The following is a 26,760-nucleotide window of genomic DNA, read 5'->3' as shown; positions in this document are numbered from 1 at the left end:
AAATAAACTTGTCTTGACCTCAAACATGTCTTTACTACTCTTGTTACTTTAATCATCTTGTTTTCAGGCAACATATAATACATGCCAATATAATATCTCTGCAATAAGCTAACATCTGTTAAGCACGGGGTCATATCCAAATCTGATACTGTCTACATTAAAACACCTTGATTATATATTAACATAAGAAAATCAAAATTCCTTCATATGAACCTCATGAATATTTTTTAAAATGATTTCAAACCATAACCAACAGCAACCTGGATGTCAGATAGTAAAGCAGTGAAAGCAGGTGAGTTTTCAGGTCTTATATCATTGCTTCCCAGCATGAACCTCCAGAACACAGTAAATTCTGACTCACAACCCGCCTCCTCAATACCACATTAAAGTCGAACTTTCAGCCTCACCCAAAGGTTTCCACCCTCACCCTTACTGTAAACAGCAATAAGCTAATGTGATGGCTGACCTTAGCGGATATTCAGTTCATACAAACAAGGTCTCGTTGGAGAGGCACACAAAGGCAGAGGCCAGGTTATGCGGTTTCATAATGAACAGCCATTTTGTTTTTGCTTTTCTAGCCAGAGGGAATCTAATCGATTTTTTGTGTTGACAGCGGTTTTATTTAAATGTCCACAGCAATAAAAAAAAAGAAAAGAAAAGAAATAAAAAGGAAAAAGTGAGTGTTCAAATGGTGGCTTATGATAATGAAAAGAAAACCCCTCCCCAGCTGGCCTATAAAAGACTTGCAGAGAGACATCTTTGAAGGTTCTCCTTCAAAGCCCCGGCTTGCCTCCACAGCTGCATCAGGGGATTTCTGTTATTAATTGAAGTTAATTTTCTGGGATATCAGTTTGCTGGGCACGTGGGAAAGATTGATAGCCCCCACGCGTCTCCTGAGTGTTGGGATGTGGAGGGGGACGGGCGAGAGGACAGAGAAATGACACTGTTCCCTCACCATCCCAGAACCTGGCTTTCACTTTTATCATCCCCAAATCAAATTACAAACATCGGAGGCCAACCTTGGCTGGAGGAGATTTCCATAAGATTAATTAGGCTGGCTAGCCAAAGACAGAGTGGGCAGGGAAAATATAAAATAATAAATATAGGGAAGGGGTGGGGGGTTGGTGATGGGGATAGGGATGGGGGGTTGGTAGAGGGATAGGGGATGAAATGTGTGCGTCTGTGTGTGTGTGTGTTGAATTTGTGTGAGAATGGGCAAGTCAATTGGACAATGGGTAATTAGTGCAAGCAGCAGATTCTCAAAGGCACGGAGAGGACAGCCGAGCGGGGGCTCTCCGTTGGCCCTGTGATGTGGAGGGCCGTACGGCGGGGCCCACATTTAATTAGCGCCACTTTGATACCCACAGGAGTGCCAGGGGCCCCGGGGCAACCTAAACAGTGACTGACAACCCCACACCTCCGGACGCTCCCTGCTCTCCAATTATAGATGCACCAAGCTGAGAAGGCCCAGTGTAAACCCTCATACAGAAGCTCGCACATGTGCACGCACGCACACACACATGCAAATACGTACACACCTTTGTACTGTATGTGCACAAAATGCCCAAACAAGCCAGCCAACCAGGCAGCTGGCTCCAACCTCTCCCGATTTGTGTGCTACAAATTGGCATTTGGATTAAATGGAGCTTGAGATGCCCTGAAGGCGGGAAGAGAAGACAATCTCTCACCTGGCCTGATCTGCTACCAGAGCAGACGTTTAAAATGAGGATTAATTTTAGGGGTTGGTGTGGGTGTGGGGGGGGGGAAGCAGAAAAATCCTCTGCTTCTGTTTTCTCAGACAAGGCGCATTAGCAAACAGGGGGTAAAAACAGGCACATGCAAGCACGCACACATACGCAAACACACACACAAAGCCTTGGCGTGCCAGTGTACAATCTGCAATATTAATGTGTAAAAGCGAGTCTGAATAAGTGACTGGAAAGCAGGAGCTTTTGCTGTGTTGCACTAGTCTATTTTTAATGTGCAGGGATGTGCCTGACACCACAACATTTTACAATGCTTGAGTTGTGTGAACAAACAATGCCGGGGTCCATGAATTATGCAACTGCAGTGTTTTCATCCAACCCAAAACACATATTTAGTAAACAAACTGCTTACTCTTTAGCTAACAAGATGTTTGTGTAAATAATAGATATTCAAATCTGTTCTGCCGACACAGAGGAAGAAAGTTGCCGTGTAATTTCTTGTATTATTTAGCACGTTCTCTTTTCCTCTCGCTCTCTTGACTCCCTCGTCGGCAATTCACGGCACCTCGTTGACAAACACATAAATGAAAACATCAACAGACACGGTTGTTGTTCTTTCTCAATATGCCTTGTGAAAACACGTCTTTTTTTCCTCCCAGTAACAGCCCCTGCCTGTCATAAATGAATTACCAGACTTTGAAATATTAATCCGCATGACACGCATCCTTCAACAAAGGAGGGAAATATGAAGATTTTCACAGTGACAAGCTAACGCTGACTGCTTAGATTTTTAATCAAAAGAAATCAATAGGATAAATATTGTATATAAAAGATGGCAGCGCTAACAATATGGCATCTAATCACATATCTTTGCTTGTGCTGTCAAAGATGCTTCCTGTACAAGTCTCTAATGGGAAACTGCAGCGGCGTGTTCAGTCATGATGAAATGTGGAGACTTTCCTGGAACGTACCGGTGTCGTCGCCCCCCCCCCCCCCAAACAAAGACAGCGTACACAAGGAGCCATGTTGTGTTTATCCAGGGACCAGCAGGTTGTGTTGTTTCATCAATAAAGCTTGTTTGATTGGGGATTGCCTCTAATCGATAGAGGAAATCAAACAAACAGAGACTGCTAATGGCTGGATAATCAGTGACAAAGCTCTGAAATCCACTAAAAGCCCAGGGGTTTGATCCACCTCACACCTCAGGGCAAGAGGAGGGGCTTGGGGAGCGTTACGTGCAACTGCGCATCCACGTAACAGGCTACCTGCACATAAATGCACATGCAAGACAAATGCATAAACAGGTTTAAGGGCAAGCAGTTAATGACAACACGAGCAAACACCTATAGTCTCATACAATTTTCATTAAATGGGGAAGAAACTCTGAAATCTGATGTACAGTATACATATAATGAGATTATGTTTCTATACTACAAAAGGAGGTGGTGAAAATAGTGTTAAATGACAAAAACACAAAAATATTTTCATTATGTGGACCAGTTAACAGTTGGTTTATGGTTGGCACTTTAAAGGATAGATTCACAATTTTTCAAGTCTGTCCTAAAATAAAAGTTGCCAAATGAGTGTGTGTGATTACAGCAAGCAAAACATGTGTTTGACACATGTTTTGCTTGCTGTAATCATTCCTCATCATTCATCTATTTTTTTACTAAAAAAACACAAACACAAAAGTGTTACACCTGGTAATATACTTCCACTGAATGATAACACTGTTGACTGGCAGTAGATGTTTGTGGTTTCATTTTGCACTATTATTTTGTGCTGTACAACAAATGTTTTCATGCAAAACCACAGATTTAATATAAGCAGATGCAGAATTTATCAACAGAATTGTAAGAATTCCGTCCAGCGCTACATTATTGTACCATACAGAAGTCATAATGAGGTGGTTCTGCTGGATGGTGGGCGTCTTTTTTAAAAAGTATTTAACCAAGACAACAATCTTTCCCTAACCTTAACAAACTGCTTTGACTTGGCTAAACATAACCATTAACACATTTATCATATCAGTGTTCAGGCATTACTGGGGTCTCACATAACAATAGTAAATAAATGCAATCTTACAGTATTTAGTATCTCACTTGGTCTAGTCATGTGTGATCCACACATGGAAAAAGACACCAAGAGATTCTAGCAAAGCAGCTGAACTTGCAGAGGAAACATGTATCACCATCCACTGCCCTGATACTAACTCTCTTACTTCTCCATATAATATTTTCATAGTGAAGAAGTACATTTCTTTTTGTGCACAGAGCAATGAAATGGAATTTTAAGACATCATGCTCATTTCACAAAACTTAGACCGGGCTACACACACTCGCTACACATAGATAAAGTATATATATCCACTAAACCTATCCTACAGGGCTAATGTCATGCCCACCCATCTCTCCCACTACCACATTAGCCCATTTGTCACACTGCCGGCCCCTGAGGTAGTCCATCGAGTCGACCCTCTTGACCCAGACACTCTCTCACCCAACTGCCTCCACAGCCTGGGGTGTCCCTTCTATAACCACACAACACCCCCCACCACCCTATCCTACCCTCCAACCTCACATACTACCACCACCACCACTCCCCCTTCGTCAAGCTTTTCTATGTCTACACATGGAGCCTGGGGGACCTAAAGCAGCGCCAGATGGGGCCTCTTGTTACCACAACAGGCAGTCCTGCATTTGTTGTAAAGCAGCCTCTCTTTACTCTCACTCTCCTTTGCCCTCTCGGCCTCTCTGTGCGCCTTATACATATTGATGTACAGAAACTTGGCATGACACGTAGAAGTTGACTCAATTCATGTAGACCCCCGACAGCTGTCAGACATTACATCCAATCAGTTTGGCTCTAACCAGCCATTGGGCAATGAGCCCAGACTGTTGAGCACCAATGGCCTTTATTGGAGATGACAAATTGGGCCCTCTCAAAAATTCGGCCATTTGCCCCGTAATGCAACTTGTCACCGCTTCGCCTACATTTTTTGGTGGTCACTGACAGTACACCTTTCCTAGATCACACACGTTTTCTGTACGCTGCATTAAAGGAGCTGTCACAATTACCCTTTTTACCCCCATCTTCTCTTTACTGTTTGCAGTCTTTGCTCTCTATCAAACCACCTCTCGTTCCCAGCGTTACGTCCATTTCAGGAATGATTTGGTCAGGTATGACTGAGACAGGCGTTTGCCTGCATCTTCTAATTATCTTTCCTTTACATCCTGACATCTCATCATCTTCAAGGTGAAAATAGAGGAGTATATTTCACATGATGTGCATCCGTATCTATCTGTTAGAGGATCAACAGGATCTATATGCACATAAATCAGTGAGAATCAATCAGGTTACCAGCTGTTCAGTCTTCCATGATTATAGGCAGTTATCTAAGAAATTCTCTGTTATTGTTGTGATATGATTCCGTCACACACTGGCAGGTATAATCAAGGCTGTTGGCTTTTCGAAAATCAACAAAATCAATCCCTCTGTGCACAAATATGCAAGAACAAATCAATATGATGACACTAGGAAACAAGCTTCAATGTGACATTGCATTCTTTATTAAGTGGCATAATTGAATCACCTTTTCCCTTGCAAAGACACTGTTTACTTCATATATGATCAATTCTAGTGGATTGATTGGACTGCACAGTTACTGATATGAGTTTAACTCTCTCACATGGAGCTTTCTCAGTATTGTACAAACCTTCTCATTGCAATTTTTAATCTCCCTCCTAAATCCGTTTGCCAGTTTGCCCAAACTGGATAGAATAAAGTAGTCATAAACTTCCCATCAAGACATATATTGTCGGGCGGGGAGCAGCATCAGGATGGGGCACACAACTCATGTTGAAGCCATCAGGCCATTGACCGACACCACGCCTCATCCATCCCGCAGCTGCAAACCATTATCATTTGTTACAGATTCTGTATATCAACAAGGAAAACATTACATAAAGGGTTCCATATGGTCAAAAAAAACGCCATTTTGTGTGTTGGACACTAAACGGTTTGGAGTAATTTAACATTATCCCTTTGGAGAAAGAATCTTGCCCCCTTTCCAGGCAAAAGACACAAAAACATGTGGTGTTGATGCATGCAAGTGCAATAACATTTACTCTGCAAATCACTACCACATTGGGCTGCATTGTATCAGGTAAGTCGCTGTAACAATAACTGTTGATACAGTAAATTGTACTTTATGTTTCAATTAATGAAGGAATAACTAAATGATAGGTTGAATTTAAGAAATCTGTGGCACATATTAACATATTCTAAGGCAAACTGAGCAATTAATAAAAAATATTGTTCCCATTAGAAAGCATTTAGTCAATAATGAATCTATAATAATGAATCTGTATCAAAGACAGACATTTTAACATTTAAATTAAATTCCCTCATACCGTTTCGGATGTTATCACTTGACTGAATGTATAGGCATGTCTTATTTGTGACAGAAAATGTGCATGTTGAGTGAATTTGTGTGTATTTGTTTGTTAACAGGACTCAGACCTGTGTCTCAGACCTGTTGTATCTTGGCTGCCGGTGTTGGCTGAGGCCCAGGACTTCCAATTAAGCTGAAATGCCAACAACACGCACGGCACTGGCTGCTGTATCATCATGTGTGCCAAACAAAATAGGGGAAGTTGAGTCTTTGCTCTGCAATGCTGTGCTACATTACGGCTGTAATGGCTGTCGGCTCGTCACTTAACTGTTGTAAACACCCCGTCGGTGAACTGTGAGCAGCCCACGGCAATCTGTTGGTAAATTAATGAGGAGGGGGGCATTCCCGCCCAGTGCTGGCACCTTGCCAAGTTCAGGCTGTGGAAGCAACAGGCTAGTACAGAAATATGAGGATGGAGGGGCCAGGTAGGGCGCAGTAAGGGGCCGAGTGTGGGAAGACTGAAAAGCAGGAGAAACGGATGGAAAGAGAATAAGTCAAGCGAATGAAAAAAGAGATGAAGGGGGATTAATGTGAGAGGATAAAAATGGAAGCAAGACTTCCTCTACCTCCAATAACTCTCCAGTCGACAGCCAGCACTTGGTAGAAGTGCTTTACTTGTGCTTCCTTCCTGCTCAAAAAATGTAATAACAGTCAAATTACCAAACAAATTCAATTCTTGAACTGCAAACTGATCTTGGAGCAAACATCTGTCCAAACAAATTCACCGGGAACCAACATTTTGCAAGAATTTCTGATGTGTTGCGTCAAGGATCAACATAGTTGCACAAGGGTGGTTCAGATTTCACATTGAGCAGTGTTCCAGCCTTCGCTTGGGTTGAGCTAATTTACTAAATAGTCTGTGTGAACAACCCCTGGCCCCACTCCACCCTTTTTCCTCACTTCAAAGTAACTTTATTAGGGGAGAGATTAGACTGCACTTAACCCCTAATGATGCCATATGAGAGGCTGAAGAAAGAGGGTTTCTGCACGACGCTGTTTTATTTGATAGTTTCAATATGAAGAAAGGAAAGAGAGCAGCGGGGGAAGAGGAGGGAGTGTGAAGCATGACAGCTCTGTATCTGAAAGCAACGTTCTGTCGCAGGCAACCCGCCACGACTCCCACCCCACCCTCTCTGACGATGTACAGCTGTTTTCCCTCCCTCTTTCCTTCCTCTTCACCCTTTTCTTTTTCTCTAACCTCCCACCATTCCTTTTTTTTTTCTCCTTTCGTCAAACTCCCTCCCCCTCCCCTTGGCTGTTTTCCACCCCCCCCCACACACACACATGCAAAAAAATAGGCCAAGGTAACTTGCCAGCACCTTCCCCCGCCCTCCTCCCCAGGGGTTTGTGTGATATTTAACTACGGCTACAGTGGCATTTACTAATTTTATATGTGCAGAATTTATGTCAGATTCTTATTCAGCGAGAACAGGGGAGAGGAGCAAAGGTGGCTGGCTCCGTGTCCACTGTGTATACACTGGTATTATGTGAACTATTCACAACACGTCCACTGACACGAGCATCGCTATTTTGTCTATAACTCTGCTGGTTTCCAACTCAGGTGCCACAATTAAAGCCTAACCTTAGCATTTGGAGAGGGAGACATGAAGAAGCCAATTTGTTGTCCACCACGCACCTCGACTTCAATAAGAGTGGCCGATAAAAGGTAATGGTCTCTTTTTTTTTCTGAGGGAACTCACAGCCCAGAGGCCACATCTTGTTGACGGGGATGCAAGGTCAATCAGATACTACAGATACAGCGACACAGACACACAAGACAAAGACACGCAGGCCCATATAGAAACACACAAAGGCATGCACATGAACAATTGTGCACACATACAGTACGTACAGGCTGCATGTGCATGCATGCAGACACACAGACACACATTATAAGCACGTTTGCATGGTGTATATCACTTTGTTACTTGCCCCAAATAGTAACTCTTTACCTTACTGATTAATCATCAGTGAGTGATTAAATACACAAATATAGTTTTTTTATAAATGCATTCAGATATGTAAGACATGAGGTTATGAAGGAAAAATTCACTTTGACAACACAGTCTTCTGAGACGAGTAGGATGTGTGACGTTTTTGTGTTCAAGTGTTGAAATATTCATTACAAATGGGTCAAATGACGCAGGGGAAGTGTTGATGGGATATTAGCATTGCCAAGAACTCCTATCAACAATATATACAAAAGGGAATGTGTTTATCTATGTTTGTTTTAATGAAATCTTAACTTGACTAGCGTGTAGTCCCCGCACAAACACATAGATTACTCCTTTTTTTTAACTTAGAGTCATCAAAATTCAAAGGTAAAATACTTACTAACTGCTGATTATATAGACAAAAAGAAATCAGAGTAACACTGATTATCCTGGAAACAGGAAAGAAATGTCATTATGACATTCACATTTTGAACTTGTGACTGCTGCATTTTTTTTAACCACAAACCCCTAAAGACCAGCAGCTCTGAAAAGAATAAAATCACTTTAACAGTTTAGCACAGAGCAAAAAAGAGTAAAAAAGAGTGCAGACGGTGAGCGAGAAAGAGCAAAAGAGAATGAAAGAGGGAGTGAGTGATAGAGACTCAGAGAGAGAAAGCAAAAGAGAGCGAGTTGAAGGATGGGGGAAAAAAGAATGATAAAAGGAACTGCCTGAAAAAGGGGTTCAGGAGATTGACCTGTGGGGCTTAAAATCAAATTGCAACGGTATTGTATTCCCTCCCATTTCCAGTACGGCTAGTAAGCTCCTTATTGATAGACTAGAGATGAGACCACCCATACCTGGGGCTCATCCTGCTGTCACTGTGCAGGACGGGCACCAAGAGGCGGGAGAAATCACACATCACACGTGGGGCCCTTTTTTATTTTGCAGCCAAAGCCAAAGCCAAATCCCCAGCGTGGGATCCCGCCTCGTCCCCCAACTCAATAAAATAATTAGCTTTTGGTCGGCCCGGCCGTTAATCAAGCTGCTCTAACATATGCAAAGGCGAAAAGAGGAAGAGAAAAAAAAAAAAAAGAGATATTCATTTTTTTATCCGTCTTTTCACTTGGCGAGCCGTGGCACTTTTATCTGTAAAAGTCGCTGATGTGAGTTCTTTTTTCAGATTTCTATAAAACATACGGCACAGCCAGATTGCTTTTTAATTTTATGTTTAGTCTACAGGAAGCCAGATTATTGCTCCCCGGACTGAGGGGGTTGAGAAGTAAATGAGAGAATCAGCACAAACTGTTTCGTCTCAAATAAATCTGCTAGGTGCTGGAGAGGGCACGTCATGTGAAGATTTAGTTTAAATAAACTTGTGCTGTTTCCCTTTCCCTGAGATTCCTCTGTGTGTAATTGTTAGTTGTAAATGGAACATCTGTTTGGCTGTGGTATCGCAGTCAAAGAATGCCCCAACAATTACAGCAGCCCTCAGACAAATAAGCAACCATGACTGGGAAACATTAAAAAGCCAAGAACAGATTTTCTAGTAGCGTATTTACAAATCTTTGTCAAGAATCCAATAGCTAAACACCCGCATTAACTTGCCAGTTTGGGATTACTTTTGAACGCTATTTAGTTGTAATTCTACAAAAAGATGCATGAAAACAAAAGAAAATATTGGGGGGAAAAAAAAATCTCCCAATTCTTAACTCAATGGCTCTCACAGAAACAAGATCTTATGCAAATGTATGAAAAGTGATGCAGAGGTGATAGGAGGCTGTCTGACAACAAGTGAGATGCCTCTTGTCTGTGGAGGCCTTTGCAGCGTGCCACTGTTGGAAATGGCACTAAAATATGGAGTGCTAATTTAAGGCCTGACACATTTCAGTGTCTAATTTTCCTATTGCTACACATTACAATCGGGAGGTTGCAGATATGTGTTTTACACTCACCCCTTTGGGGGATTAATCAGTATTTTCTCACCTGCTGTATATGAAGGGCAAATGAGCTTAACCTTAGATATGCAAATATACCCCAGTCTATTCACGCTATACTCAAGAATGTATTTCAGCTGAAAGCAAAAGGTCACAAAGATGAGTCATAATGTTAGCTGTAACCAATGCTGTCCAGTTTCTTACAGCTTTTCTTATGCTGGACTGTAACGTCATAACAAGATAAAGCAACAGTTTGGATGAGAGCAGCGGAGAGTAAAACCAACTGTTTCTCCATTTCTGGTGGTCAAATACCTCACACTGCCAAAAGTGAGTTGAGATGCAAGGAATACCCCTGAAAAAACAATATTATAGACACACCTGCTGAGAGAAGAAAACAAGTCAATGAGAAACAGTCAGATACACCGAGGATAAGAGCTTTATGAGCGCTCTCATCCTTGAGAGAGAATCTATGAGAGCACTCATAGATTTTTGCAGCATGCATGAACTAATACTGAAATGCTAAATAACAATGACTTCTATACAGTCCACCAAAACAGAGAAAAACACACTCCGGCCCTCAATATCTTTTATATTTTATTTCCACGCTACTCCGACCCCCATCCAAAGCTCACATCTCTAATGCATGAACCCATCGCCAGGTATTGTGGAGGAATCCAGCATCAACCAACAAAGTGTTCAATAAAATATGGAGGCATGGCGTTCAAAGCCATGCTAAACGCACCTGACATGGGGGAGAGGGAGCAGGACGTGCAGCTTTTGTCAGATGGGGGGGGGGGGGGGGGGTTGGTGAGGCTAAGAAAAACAGTTGGGAGGAATATTGTAACTTTCAGATCCTAACACCTCCACTGTGGCTTGGGAGCTGTAGTAGACTGGTGGCTTACACAGATCTTGCCAGTGTGTGTGTGTGTGTGTGTGTGTTTGAGTATGTGTATGTTCAGGTTGCTGATTCTTGGATGGCTGGTGGTGTGATTTAATGCAGCAGTTAAATTCCTCCCTGATTAGTTTCGCCATCAATAAACTGCACTACACTTTTGACTACAATTTTGTTTGGTTAAATGAAACATGATAGTTTTGGAATGAAGGACTAACTCCAAGATGTACAATTTAAACTCTGTGTAACCATTCTTTAAAGGAATAGTTTGACATTTTGGGAATAGACTTGTTTGCTTTGAGTTAGATGAGAGGATCGATACCACTCTCACATCTGTATGGTAAATATGTAGCTGGAGCCAGCACCTGGTTATCTTAGCTTAGCATAAAGACTCGAAACAGCCAGCTTGGCTCTGAAGTTGAAAAGTGACAATTTGCTGTTTTACAGGAGGTTGTGGCCAAGAAATGGTCTGGCACATCACTCAGCCCCAGTTTTGTACAAATTAAACTAATGAGATATAATGTATATAAGGCATGTTAATTAGTGAACTTTAGAGGTGCTGGTAGATGTTTTTTTTATCACACTTACACAGACCCAGGCGAGCTGTTTTCAGTATTTATGCTAAGCTAAGCTAACTCGCTGCAAGCTGTAGCTTCATATTTACCATAACAAAGTAAATACATGTATTTCCTAAAATGTTGAACTATTCCTTTAAAAACCAAGCAATCAAAAACGCAATTATTCACCGAAGAACAAACCGATAAAATACAAAATATCGATGCTTTCCATATTTTCATCGCTACATTATGATGCCTCACTGCCACTAGTTTGTATGGAAGTGTGTGTATGTGTGTGTGTGTGTGAGTGGGATACTGAGGTTGAGAGAGAACGAGAGAGACAGCGAGAGCAGGGAGAGATTGAGCACAGTGGACTGTGTGGCCAATGATGTCTGCAGATCATCATGTATCATAATTACCCACAGCAGAAATTAGAGTAGGGATGTTGAAATTTCCATCATGTCTGTTTTCTTTGGGCCTCGCGCACCTAATCACCTCCAACGGAATGCGGCTGTCAATCATCGCATGACTCCTGTCCTCAATCCATAATTCCAGGGTCCCTCGAGTGGCGCTGCCTGCTGGACCGAGCTGCCATGCACGTACACACACACACACACACACACATATATACAAACACACACACACGCCAGCATGCACACAAAGGTATGCACCGTCTCTTGAAATTACACACACAAACGACGTACAGTACACACACTCAGCAAGATTAGTTAAGAACAAGAGGCTGGACGCAAGCAGCCAAATGAAATAAATAAATAAATAGATAAATAAATAAAATACAAGCTGGTGTTCTCATAAATTTTAGATGACAGGCTTATATTGATTGGGGTGTGTTTGAAACTAAACAAGTTATATCCATGGCCCAGAGCACTGAACATGCACTCTGTAATAATTATTTATGATATATTTGGAGAAGGGGCCAGTGATGTTTTGGCATAATAAGGTGGAGCAGACTCCAGACTGTAATCACCTGGGCTATCCTTCACTACTGAACACCAAGGCCAGATAGAACGCTTGTTTTATGAGAAATACAAGCTTTTTGTTTCTTAGGAACAAACAGAAACAATCAAAATAGCATTCCCTTATGAATAGTTTTGGGGTCAGGTCAAATTATATTCTATTAGTGATGAGATGGAAAAAGTATTTATAAATGATAAGAGCACAATTTTAATCTATGGAAGAGATCTCAGCTGGTGTTCTTAGCCAGTTCAAAGAATAACACTAGATCAAATCTATAACTACACACCATCCATACATAACTATGCTCAATTAAAGTGAAAACAGCCGCTACCTATCTCTATCAGAGAGCATGACGAAGGATAGAAGGTGGATGATCACCCTATTTAGTCTGTGCCGTGTCACCTACCGACCTTGTGTTCAAACCATAACAGCCATCATCATATCATAGATGGGACCTTGATACAACCAGCCTTGTCAGAGGACGCTGCAGCGCATGCAATATCTAAATCAGATTTGCAAAATGGCCAGATTTCCTTCCCTCTGTGTGTATATGTGCACTGATAAGCCCCGGGAAGATGAGACGGGGACCTACGGGTGACAAGTGATGCACTTCACATTTAACAAGCTTACACTTCAGTGTGTCCGTACATACAAACAGGCCGTAAGTAGCCTGGAAATCAATGGCCTCTAAGGGGAAAGAGCAGTGTCTGCCCACCCCCCCATCCTCTCGCACTCCTTCATGTCTGGCCAACGAGAGCTTAGACATTGCTAATCCATGTTTAATATCAAGGAGGGAAGGGGAGGGGGGCAAAAACACGGCGCCCTCAGATTTCCAATTTGGTACAAATAAAAAATTGAACAGTAATGTAACACTAATCAGCAGCTATTGTTTACATAGCCGTGATCTCTGACTCAATGTGTGATGATGTTTTCCCACGGGGCCTTGGTGTGTGAGAATGTTTGTGTACATGTGTGTGTGTGTGTGTGTCTAGATTACACTTGGCAGTTTTGCTCTTGTTTGTTGACCGGTTTCCTCCATCCAAACACCACAGATCCGATTCCCATTTATTAAAACACAAGTGGTGCTCTTAACTTGTCTGGCAAGAGAACGGCTCAGAGTTGGCGAGGCTTCTTTCACAAGAGATTACTTACCACCTGTTTCATTTTGTACGCAATTTCCTGGATCATCCACATTATGTGAAATATCCTAATTACTTTGAACAACTTTTGAATGACTCTGCCTCAGAAAGCACACACAAACAGTAATGTTTTCCACATGTGAATACACTTATTTGGCTGTTCATCATCTCTTACATCTGAAAATACGATCATTCCTGGTCAACTCCTTCAAATGATTCCCCTTTTAAATATTTCTGAGTGACTCCGGAACTAGTCTGTGATGTTATTGTGATCTGTAGAAAGAAAAGAAATCCTGTAAAAAAGACCAAAAACAAAAAAATTATGAGTGTGCCTCGCGATAGTTTTGAAGTTCTGCAGCCTGTTTGAGGCTCATTTGATCCTACTGAAGACTGTAAATCTTTAAAAACCATGAATGTTATGACCGTATACTTTGCACAGTATAACAGTTGGATACTGTAATTTTTAGCAAATGTTACAGGAGTAAATTGTCCATTTTTTGGGGGACTATTTTCAGCTGTGGATTTGGTGCACTAGTGAGTATTTACAGTAGCAGGACAATAAACTACAGTTCCCATGTTTGTAATGAAGGAACGTATTACACAACGTAACATGGCGGCTCATTTATGTGTTTTTAATAGTTTTTGGGCAACAATGGAGATCTGTGGCGCAGAGGAATAAGCTATAGTGTCTCAGGCTTTGATAACATAGACGATACCTATTAGTAGAATTAATTCATTGTCTGTTTTGGTCTTTTCATCACATTTGGTGACAATAAGAAAAATATAAAATATAATCAGACTTGTCCTTTAAGAATGTTTGTTTGTAACAGTTACAATACGGTCATCAATTTTAATATTACATTTTTAACCTTAAATACCCAAATATATTTCATAAACCAGTTACACCAGGCCACACACACATGCACACACACACGCACTAAAAAAAACACAAGAGAGCTGGGGGAGGATCCTGCAGAGATCAGTATAGCAACACCAAAGATCAAAGACTTCTTTGACTTCACAGGTGTGTGTTTGTGTGTGTGAGATACTGTGCGACGGCGTGCAAGTTTGTGTGTGTGTACTGTGTGTGTGTGTGTGTGTGTGTGCATGACTGCATGTGATCTCTGTGTTTGTGTGTGTCTGTGTGTGTGATGGTGGACAAGACTTCTGTGTTGCCCACCACAGTAAAACCACTTCTCTGAACAGACACGCTGTCTACAAGAGTTAAGTTGGCTATGCTGAAGAGAACACACTCTTCAACTCTCCTCATGCTGAGCTTGTTAAGTTGGCCCAACAAATCTCACTTTTTTTTTTACCTTTATTATTGTGTTCGCCACAGCTACCTCTGCCTGCTATCGTAGGAGCAGAAACTAAAAAGCTGAAATTATCTACCTCAACTGAACGCCGTGGTGAGATTTCCTTTGTTAATTAATTCCATGCCTGCCATTCTCGTAAACTCTGGATTTCTAACACGTACCACGTATATGTGTATCGCACATATGAGAGGAAAAAAAAAAAAAGATAAAAAAGGAACCATTAAAGGTTGTGTTGCAGATAGGAGAGTGGTGGCTGCTGGGGGGGGAGGGGGAGGAGGAGGAGAGGGAGGAGGAGGAGGAGGAGGAAGGGTTGAAAGTATAAGAGTATTCTTTTCCTCCGCCTCTCCTCTGGTTTTAATTGCAAGGTGCAAAAGTGAAATGGCTGTGCTACATGATAGTGTTAGAGGAAACAGGGGTGTCAATGAGTGAGGGTAGTGGCGGAGAGGTGGAGAAGGGATGATGGGCAGAAGTAGAAGGGTAGAGCGGTGTCGAGAGGTGGGGTGGTGTGGTTGGAGGGGGGGGTGGACCCTGTATGTGCATGAAAGTGTGTGTACGTGTGTGTGTGTGTGCGTGTGTGTAGAGGTGACAGACAGGAGAGCGAGTCCCCAAGGTGCTCTCCGAGGAGCAATAGATAAAGATTCTCTGGGGAAATTTCTCTCATTAGTCCTCAGACACAGTTCAGTAATTCAGCCGTGTCAGGTTACCGTTTGTCATGAGACCCCCCCCCCCAAAAAAAAAAACTGTAAATAAATAAAGAAATCAGTATAAGAAAGAATTGGAAAATCATCCCTCTGCTTCCTTTATTTGGATACGTCACTTCAAAAAAAAAAAAAAAAAAAAGAGCTTCACCTGATTTTAAACTCTTGTCATCAATTGTATTCAGCAAGTGCAAACTCCATGTGTGATACTTATCGTCCCACTCCCCTGATAAGTCAACCTTTAATGATTAAATGAGGCTATTCCGTCGCAGTGGAGTATTTTAAACCTGATGGCAGCAATATCATTTGGCACCAAAGGAGGCTATACAGCAAGATAAATGCGTTATCTGTTGGCACACTGCACTGTTTACCGCTCGGCAGAATGAGCACAATCAAGGGCTGAATTCAAAGTGAGGAAATACAAAAGAAGAGCTATGATGTTGACACCGGAGATATAGCCAGAGTAAGAAAACACCCTGGTCTAACTGGGCAACATATTAATCTTGCCACCAACACAGCCTGCAGTTATCTCTTCCGTACAAGAGCTTCTCCAGGAACAAAAGAAGCTCTTCCTCAAACAGCGTTGCAAGTTTTGGACATTTTTATTACACTGTTAGCGGCATCAATTTTGAGCAACAAAAGGAGCCCCCCGCTTGTGTGTCACCTCGGAGACAAAGCCAAACCAAGACAAATGAATTCCTCGGCATGTGATTGTTTCAAACGTGGGGGGGGGGGAAAGGGATCTATTCTTTCACACATCTTCTTGACACAACAGCACGGATACAACAAATGTGCCCTTTTCGGTAGACAGAGACACCGGGTGAGACAGACACATAGTTGTGACAGTCGTGGGGGGCCGGGGTGGGGTGAGGGGGGGGGGGCACCAAATGTATGAGGAAAACTCAATCCTCATACCTAGTTCATTATATTTTCAGCATTGTAATCAATAATCACAGACGCCTTTCTGCCTCTTCCTTTCTCCTCTTTCGCTACTTCTGTCTGGAAATTAATGAATAATAGAAACATCGTGAAATTCATTTTCGAGACCATATTTCTAAAACCTGTGAGGACCATTAGTCTGAGAATAGATGCTGGGTTACTATTGGCCTTTGTCACCCTCTTCAGCTTCTTGTAACTCTCTGGCTGTCTGCATGCCTAAGCAAGGAGGCCAAGGACTTTTTATTCCATTGTCAGATGGAAATGGAAGCCTGTTTCTCTCTGTAATTGCTCCTCTGTGTCTGCATCATCTTTACAGACGAGAAAAAGACAGAAAGCAAAGACGAGAGACAGAGGGATCGAGCATGAGAGGCCTACTTGCCCTCTGCTATACTATCAACCTTAACAGTCTATTATACCTGACGCTCCTTATCTCACTCATTATCCTTACAGGTTAAAGGTCAGACCATACCCATCCCAAGTGGTCATTTAACTCTTCTTAACACAACAAAGAATGCAGATGACATCGCTGTTGCATAAAAAGGTTACGCGCGGCACAACCCAGAGAGGTCTCTGACGGCTCACTCGTTGCATATTTAAAAAAGAAGAGAAATAAGTGCCTCAGTCTTGGCCCTCACCTCCATCTGTTGGAATGACCGGTGGTTCGCCTCTCACCACGCGCGGGGAGAATAACAGTTCAGCCTTGTGGCGACCTTGGATATATCCTGGGCCAATGCTGTTGTAATACAAGCACAGCTCCCACTTTATGGATGCCTTTGTATTATTAATACTATGAGAAATGAGAGGCGAGAGGTGAGAGGCTGCGGGCTGGGTTTATGGATACTGTAGCACCCAGCAGCGTGGTCCGGCCATGGGAGTAGAATAAGGCTGAGTAGTGAAATAATTCTGAAACCACATAAACTTTACCGTCAGTGAATACTGAATAACAGAGGGACTGTTCTGTGCTAAGGGCCACACACTAACAACATTAGAATTAACAAGGGTTCATTTTTAATACACTTTATCGCTCTTTTGGGATTAACATACTGCTAATATATCACATCCTTCCTTTCCAAATTGCTGTGCCAACATCAAGTGTAATGAAACTGGAGTTGGCTGTAAATGTAATTCCTTGAGTGGGCAAAAACACTGATGTTCTTCAAGCATTGTGCCTAACCTCTGGACTCCAAAAACCCACAAAAATATAATTATTACACCCCAAGTGGTCAGGTTGGAGTCAGTCATGCGCTGCTGTTAGAGCTGCCTCTGTCTGTGATGGCACATTGATCAACTGTATGTCCTCGGGCGCAGCCGCGCTAGCCAAGCAGAAGCAGCGAGAGCTTATAAAACACTTTTAACCAAACTTCAGGGCAAACCGGGCCGAGCATAAGTGCATTTCGGAGGAGGGGTTGTGTGTGATTTTTGTCTGTTTGCTCGACAGTGCGCGGATGTGCGACAGTGTGTTTGAGCTGGAGGGGAGCTGTGTCACAGTGCCCCGAGGCCAATCTGGGAAACAAGAGAAGTGCTTGAAAGTGGGACAACCTCCTCCCAAATGTACTACACAACAACTTCATTTAGAAAGCCACAAAGTCAGCAGAAAGTTGTCGGTATTACAAGACGGATCCGGCAAGCGGACAACAAATTAATCTTCCCATTGGCTAGTTTGCACATGGCATTTATCAAAAAATGGGTGATTCTGACATGCATAACAAACCCAATACAAAATATACAAAGAGTGGATATTGTGAGGCTTTACTATGTGTGGAAATACACACAAGAGAGCTATGAGAGAGAGACAAAGATACAACATTGTAAGAGATTATGACTTCTCCCTTCATTTGAATCTGCGCTCAAGTTGAATAAAGCTATTTATAGAAGTGGCTTTGGAGCTGCTCTGAGAATTATGTAAATTCAAATAACATATTCTTTATATCAGAGTGAAAATAATGAAGGCCCTATAATGTGTTCCTTGTAACAATGAACAAGTTTGAGGAAATTTTCTCCAGACCCTGATCTTGCAGAACAATGCCTTGTTCATGGACAATTAAAACAAAGAGCAATGGGGTTCTGCTGGGACGCAGCAATGAGCATAAATGTCCTTTATGGCGCGTGCAAATTGTCCCTCTTTTATGGCGGTTGAGCAGGCTCGACCTTAAGGAAGAAAAATCATACAAACGCCTCTCTTCATCTCTCTTATTTTCTGCGTCTTTTCATTTACAGTGTCTTTCTCTCTTACGGTTTTCTTCTTTCTGTCAGTTTTCTCATTCTGTGTCCATTCCCCACTCTGTCTTTCCCTCCAACTTTTTGCTCATATTTTTTTTTTTTTTTTTTTTGCTTTTCTCAACTGTACATGATAGCTGATGGAATAAAACACCAACTTGGTCTTTCATCTTCTGCCTCCCTTCTCCATCTCACTTTGCACTTCTCTCTCAGTCTTTACTGGCTTGTAACGAGCAGAGATTCATAGCACATTTATTTTAGATGCTACCTAGTGAATGAACAGAAAAATCAATAAGACCTGTAGAATATTAGTTGCTTCTTCACATTTTTTTTTCTTTTTTTTTACAAAAAGTAACAGACAAGCTTGTATATACTCATAGGAAGATGCTGAATCAGAGTATAAGACTGCACCACCTCATAAATGAGCAAATATTTTCAGTCACAAAGCCATAAACCTACCACACAAAACTCAGGAGAGGATTTGTAAAAGCGTGTACCCAATAACCCTTTGAAGTTGCGCAAACTCACAACAGAGAACAAGGTAAAATATATTTTAAATTCTCAAGTCACAAAATAAAGCTATAGCAGCAAAAATGACAAAACATGACTTCAATTGTTCAGTATCTTAATGGAAGTTTGAAAGTAAATGAATATGAATAAACCACTTGGTCGAATGGGAAAAGGAAAACCTGTGGTAACTAAAAAAGTGGTGGTATAATACATGATGATCTGCAGACATCAGACAGCATCTGCAAAAAGCAGGAATACCTCCCACTCCACATTTATGCTGCTCACCACTTATTACTGATGAAAATGAAGCTGATTACACCGCAGCATCAACTCCTTAACCTGTCCATCACACTACTTTTGGCATGGGTCTCAGCCTCAGATAGAATCCCCACTATGAGCGAAATGACTCAAGGGCAATGACACATCATGAAGTCTTTGAAGTGTCCCGTAATCCCTAAAAACTGCAGGAAAGACTCCCCACAGTCTTCAGTTATTCATATCCCAAGCCTGAATAAGCAATAAAATAGCAACAGGTGGACAAACCATACTTTCAAGTCAGTTGAGTTTAACCAGACAGCCCCATAACACAGCTTTGTCTCAGATGGTTTTACAGTTTGTTCAAGATACTACACGCTCTCACCTTTGACCTTTGATCTAACCTTTAATGACGAGAGGGGGGAAAAAGGAGAAATCTCTGGAAAAGCAACAGAGGAGGGATTTATATAAAGCAAATAACATAGAATAATAAGTGCATATAAGTGTAATAAGAGTTTCAGGCACAATGAAGAATGTGGATCCTAATTTACTAACATACTGTGCAACAGTATGTGTGAGTAAATTTAATTTATTCAAAAAGAGAAAAAATAAGGAAGAAGGATACTTTGTACAAGTATCTACAGGTTTTGATGAGAAGTCATTAATTAATCACTCTCTCTGATTGGTCAATGCTCAGATCCTACATGTGCAATGTACCTGTTTCTGTTATACTTCAGTTCACAGCAGTGTTTTATGACTGTAACCTAGTAGAAGACGCTATGTATATTGCTACAATCTATCTTTTTTTTTGTCATATCAATGTACCCACAAATAGAAAAAGATATGACAGCAGTGGCATTTTCTTTCTCACCTGAACTGAACATTTAAAGGACAATTTATGTGTTGAATAAATTTCAAACCTCTATGAGAGTTGGCAAGTAAAACACAACAATGCGTGACTCTTCTTCCCCGCTTATTGTAAATTAAGTCTGCAATCACGATTTGCATTCATTATACACAAAACGCATTCACTATATGCTTACAATAGACACTGATTACAAATGGTCTAATGAGTACACCTTTTGACATTTAAGATAAGGCAAACAGTATGAAGGCAGGGCAAGATCTTCCCAGGATGTGTCTTTTAATGAGTGTTTACTCTGTGCAGGCCTGATGTGTGTTTGTGCATCTATGCGTGCATCTGCGTATTTGGAGAAGAGAGGAAAAAGGTTAATAAAGATGTGCGAGGAGAGGATGACGATGGCAGGGGCTCAGTGCGTGTCTGAGAGGCAGCAGAAAACAAAGAGCCCTGAGACTCCATGCTCTTGTCTTCTCCTGTCGTATACATATCTTGCTGGGGGTTTTTTTCCCTGTGTTTTAGACCTCTACATCCATTTTCCTCTGGCTTTCAGAGGAAACCATGTGACCTCAGAAGGCCCTCGCAGTCATCCATCCCTTCGAATACTGGTTAATTAACGTCAGCGCAGTTTAGGCTTTTGCTAAATAGCGAGATACTGTAATCAAACTGCAGGATCTGACAGGCCCCGATACAAGCTGCTAAGCAAAAGAACCTACTTGCTTGCTGAGAACCAGAGTAGAGGAAAAAATGATTACGTTCAGCCTGGCTCGGTGTGTATGTGCAAGTGTTGTGTGTGATAAAGCGGAGGGCCGCAGGAAGAGACACACTATTAGGGTCAAATCAATTGTTCACTGTTTGGAAGGGAGGGACAGACAGAGAGAGATATAAAAAGAGAGACTGACCAACAAGCGAAAGACAAAAAGCAAGGACATAGTGACCTTTCCCTCCGACCCCTCCCTTCATCCTTGTAGACATCTCTAAATTGTTCCTATTGACAATCAACAACCTGAAAAGGTTACAAGAGGCATTCAAAATCCTTCTTTCACAAGCTTCACAGCTCAACACCTTTCCTTTTCTTTTCTTTTTTTTTACCCTGCTTTTATATCACTCATGAAGAAGAATGAAAAAGGAAAAAGGAGTGGCGAAAAAATATAATATGGCAATTTAGCTAAGTAATTACAGCATTTTACTCTCAACTACCAACCACCTACCCGCGGCTCCGTTGGCAGAGAAAGCTAATAATTCAATTTCTCGGTGACAGTAATTGTCAGTCGGTGTACCTAAAGGTCATATCAGTCACCCAAGAGAAAGGGAAAGGAGAGCCCAATGACACAATCACACAAGAGCAATTTAACATCAGAGCTAATGGGAGGAGTGGAGCTGTGATAGACAGAGAGAATAGTAGAGAGGTGGAGAGCAGAGGAGCTTGATCTCATGACAGAGTTCTCACGTGATGTTTTGATGGTCAGACGACAAAAGTCTGAAAAACTTTCCTGCTTTGGTATTTTCTCTATTTATTGAAATGTTTCATGTTTAATTTATATTAAATGCCTTCAGGTGAACAAGTCAATCTTTTTTTTTAATATTGAAGGTACATTTTAATTTATGTCAACAAGAAATTTCCTGTGAGTACTTTTCTTTCACTTTACAAGCAAAAGGCTAAATTAAATCTCAGACTTTCTTTTTCTGCACACACTATAGCATGAACTATATACTTCTATGCTGCAAGAACTCCCCAAAAACATTTTAGGGCATTTTATTCTCTCTCAGGGATATATCCTTTATAAATAAAGACAAATCAATAATAGATACAATAAAAAGAACCAAGACTGTAGGAGAGGTAACGAGAGGGCAGCCTAGCCTTTGAAGTAATTGACTAATACAGTAGCGGGTATTAAAGTCATTGAGTGCCAAAAGGGAGCAGGCAGCCGCTTGACCCTGAGCCACTTTGGACTAATCTAGCATTCAATCCAGCGTGTAATGACTGCTAGAGCTGTCAATCCTCTGGGCTCTCCTTCTGTCTCACACGCACCGACACACACAAGCGCGCGAGCACACGCTCTCAGCACGTGGGTGAAAAAGCACACTCCCAAACACACGCGCGCACCCTCACATGCATATATATAAGCAAACCTCTTATTCTCTGTGTGCCTTGAACGACAAAAGGGAGGACCGGTAGAGCCTGCAAGACAGCTTGGTTGAAATGTCCCAGAGTTTCAGTGGATAAACCCAGGGATCACAGGCTATCCAGGTTATCTAGAGACATCATACTATCGGGGAAAGTAGGGTTTTTGGAAGGCCAGAGGAGTTTCTTTCTCCCCCTTCTGTGGCTTCACTGATGGGTGTTTAATACAAATGATTGCGGGAAACATGAGCTTTGGGAGGAAAGTTTCTTTGAGAAGGAGGCTCGTTATAGAGTGGTACGGGATGAGCAATTTGCTTAACCTCTCCACCCGGATTGGTGTAGGTGATCAATAGGTTTAATCCACACTGAAATGTCCATGAGGACTGAAAAGTGGAGAGGAGTTTAAAATTAAAGTCATCAATTATGTCTCCTATTCAAAGTTCTTTGGTCATTGTGCGACGTAGATTGTTTGATAGGACTGGGTATCAGTGGTATCATTGATATTTTTACTCTGCTAAATGAAGGCAGTTTATTATGCAGTGGAGTAAAATATTTTTAGTTTTACATTTATCAAGTTCCAGCTGGTTTTTCCATTTTCTAATTAATTCCTGCTCAATATAGTTCCCTGATATATGTCTTTGCATTTTAAGCATGCTGAATTTTGGGGATTTTTATCTTTTTTTTTTTTTTTTTTTTACAGTTTGATACGTTAAAACTGATAGATATCAAAAATCAATACAGTCTTGGCAGGTATTTTTCACTGATTATCAGCGGTAATGGTGGAAAACTGTTTGACTATAAAACTGTATAACAGAAGGGTTTAAACTTAATGTAGGACTTTGGCCTGACTCTGTAAATTAGATTATTTAATGTGCTATTTTTTTCTTAATGTGCTATTTTTGTTGCACGTTTTCGGTCACTTTTGGCCATGATATCACATATTTTAGACAGAATGGATGAACACACAATACAAACAAATTGTTCAACATGTGGTCTGGTGCACATCAGTGAAGCAGCATGCGATAAGACATTTAATGAACACTCCTGCTACAGTATGGGTGCCTATAAGGAGTCTGTCAACCATCCACTGACTCACTGCAGAGTCTGCGGCCCTATCACCACACAAAATGACACCTGTCACACTGCCTGAGCAGCAGCTAAAAAAAAAAAAAAAAAAAAAAAAATGGAGAAAAGAAAGCGATAGAAACAGAGGCACTTCACAACACTGTCATTGCCATTCATAATACGCATTGGCGTATAAAGAGGGCCATTAGGGGCCCCAACCTGGGAGCCATTAAATCATTTTAAATCGTTGTAACATCCCATTAGTGTCAGTGGTGGGACCACATAATAGTCTGTATTAGAGGGATAACCACAAGATGCTCCATTTGGACTGAGTCACACAGGTCCTCTCCTTTCCTCTCCTCTGCTGTGCCGTCCCTGTCCCCAGATCCTCACCTTCATCCTGAGGAAGTGAAGGGTCACTAGTGGCTGGAAGAGCCAGCCCAGACATAAGGGACCTGAGTGGGGTTTTCTCCCTTGTTAGCTGCTGCTGCTTTGAATCACAAGGATGAGGAGGCTGCTGAATAAGGAAACGCAGCGATACCACCCTGATGAATTAGGCATGATGCAGGTAGCCTGTAATAGGCCCATTATGCTGCCTTTAGCTGTGTCAATAGGATACAGGAGAATTAAACCTTGGTTGGCTTTGTCTGGGGGGAGCAAGAGTATGTGTCTCTTTTTCCTGTGTCTGTGTCTGTGTGTGTGTGTGTGTGTGTGTGTGTGTACTATCATATGTGTGCTATAAAGTGGCAAGTTTGGTAAATAAATTATTTTATAATGCTAACAGTGTTAAATACAGCTGCAGAGAAATCACATCACTAAATGACACAATATTATTTAAAAGTTAATCTTAAACCTTACAGAGAGCAGTCCCACATAAAGTAGCACTACACATCTCACAATGCTAGATAAACCTTAAATGCTTTCTATATATCATTACAAGTAAGCTATGTTTACAGTGCGAGTTTATTCAATAGAATCAATAATCAAACAGGTAAAGCCTCATTGCAGTTCAACATGATTACTGTTAGTATAAATCACACAGGTGACAGAGACTCCTGTGACAATACAAGCCAAACCTGAATATATGTCAGGCTATTGTAAGGTTTGAGAAAAACTCTGTGTGAAATATGCATCTCTTCACTTCTTTCTCTATTTTTCTCTGCTGGATGATAAATAGCTCATTCGGCAGACCCTCGGTGTGCCCTCGGAGTTCTTAAAGGAACAAAGCCATGATGAATGGATCAATGCCAGCGGTCCAGGAAAACAGCTCTTCCGGCCGATAAAAAAGATTTGCCAATGACAATTGGGGGACAGCGGTGACCCGGAGAGTGGGTCTTTGGGGTACGGCCCCCCCAGAGGGGCTCCGGTGATGGAGCTCGGATCACCATTAGGGGGAAGATTAAGTGGCCCCGGCTTCCTCTCTCACTTAATTATACATGCAAGCCCTCTCTGTACGGCCCGCTGCAGCACCTCAGAAAAAGGCAGAGTGCTCCTTTGTCTCAGCCACCGGCCACCACTTTGATTGCTTATTGGCTGTCTCTCCTGACAACCGCCGGGCACAGAAACAACTCCCATTGGCCAAGGTGTCAGGAAAGCAGAGAGGGAAGGATAAAAAAGGGAGAGAGAGAGAGAGAGAATAAAGAGAATAGAAATAGAGAGTTGGATAAGAGACAGACAGCAAGGGAAGATGTGCGTATTTAGTTTTCATTACACCAGGAGCTTGAAGAGGATGGGGGAGGAAAAAAAATGTCCTTGTCAGAATAGGAGTCTCTGGAGGTGCTGAGAGGCGTGCGGGTGCCATCCACCGACACTCAGCTGACAAATATGGAACCCCTCAAAATAGAGCAGTTCATGCTTGAAAACAATGGCTTATGAATAAACAACAGGGCCCAAGAATCCTGCTAATAAACAAAATGATACCACTAGGGACCTAAAAGGGACAGGAGGGGAATGAGACAAGTTCAGAACAGCCTCTCTGTTATATGCTAACAACATGCAGCCATCATTGCCTCAGCCCTGATGGCCTGGATGAACTGGACTACGATTTTCTTTACTCAACCCCTACAAAAAAAAAAAGTCCAATTGCTACAAACTGGGGCCTAATCTCTTTACCAGATTGTTGCAAACAATTTAAAAGGCGCTGATCAGAGGCAAGGCAAGGGTACCGTGTGGATGTTAAAGCGCCTAAGTGAATCTCAATGATGATGACTTCCATCCATAGCTTTCTGTGGTTTCAATTCCCAATCCATACCACATGCATCCAAGCTAAAGTGTTCCAACATGTTGACAAGAAAAAACTGCTTTCCAAAGTAACAGCAGAAACATATTTTTATATAAGAGGACATTCGAAAAAAAAAAATGGAACAGTGAACACACTTTTAAGATAGGGTTGCGCAAAGGACAGTGTCAATAATTAATCTTGCAGGCAACTCAGCTTCAGTGTACTCATCATGCTTTAAGAACATAACTGGAGATGCTGTTAATATGTAATGGGACTGCAGAGATGCTTCCCGCCCCCGGGTTTTCGCAGCGAAAAGGGAGAAATCAACATTTATGTCCTGAGGCAACCTCAAATCAAACGCAGATCGCCGCTGCCATATGTAGGAACATTTAAAATGGATTATTTGGTGTTAGTGGGTTAAATGCTAATCAATACATGTTCCAGTGAAATCCCAATGGTCTAATCCACCTAATCACATACAGTACAAGACAGCTGGGGAAAGAATTGGGGATTTTAAAAGACAGAGTACCAGTAAAGGTGGTAAGGTGTAAGAGAATCTATATATTGGGGATTTACAGCTATTCAGGAGGTTATATGTTTAATCAGTAAGTAAATGACATCATTCTTCAAAGATGGACTTCTAAAACCTCTGAGGTGAACGTCATATTAAATGAACATGTCACCTATCACTGCATAATAAGCTTTGACGTAAAAACCTTCCCGTTGACTTTCTATGGAAATGGCATGTATCACGAAGTTGACTGGGAATCGTTGCTGACATGTTATCTTAGCCACATTAGTTAAAATTGCTTTTAGGAGTAAAATCAATAATCAAACCTACTGTTTACTATTCAAGCAGTCAGAGGAATGAAGGGAATGTTTGGTTTAGGCTAAGAGGAAAGTTTGCAGAGAAAGTTATGAGCCTGCATTCACTTATTAGGATTTTTTGGCATCTGCATGG

The 26,760-nt window shown here is 41.7% G+C and overlaps 1 protein-coding gene across 2 annotated transcripts in view; it reads right to left on the bottom strand.

Moving 5' to 3' along the window:
* mdfic (MyoD family inhibitor domain containing) overlaps window positions 1–26,760 on the bottom strand; it is a 221,007-nt gene that overhangs the window by 69,664 nt on the left and 124,583 nt on the right. The window contains exon 8 of one of the 2 annotated variants that reach the window (XM_042402697.1): window positions 12,009–12,065. The exons of the other annotated variant lie outside the window; for it this stretch is intronic. Coding sequence (XP_042258631.1) covers window positions 12,016–12,065 — 50 coding nt within the window. The 3' untranslated portion in view covers window positions 12,009–12,015. Of the gene's footprint in view, window positions 1–12,008; window positions 12,066–26,760 lie in introns of those variants that run through there. 2 annotated transcript variants of the gene reach the window in all.

This window comes from Thunnus maccoyii, chromosome 23 (genome assembly GCF_910596095.1).
Source record: "Thunnus maccoyii chromosome 23, fThuMac1.1, whole genome shotgun sequence".
Lineage (NCBI taxonomy): Eukaryota > Metazoa > Chordata > Actinopteri > Scombriformes > Scombridae > Thunnus > Thunnus maccoyii.
The sequence above is the reverse complement of the archived record's forward strand: the minus strand, read 5'-3'. Positions and strand labels throughout refer to the sequence as shown.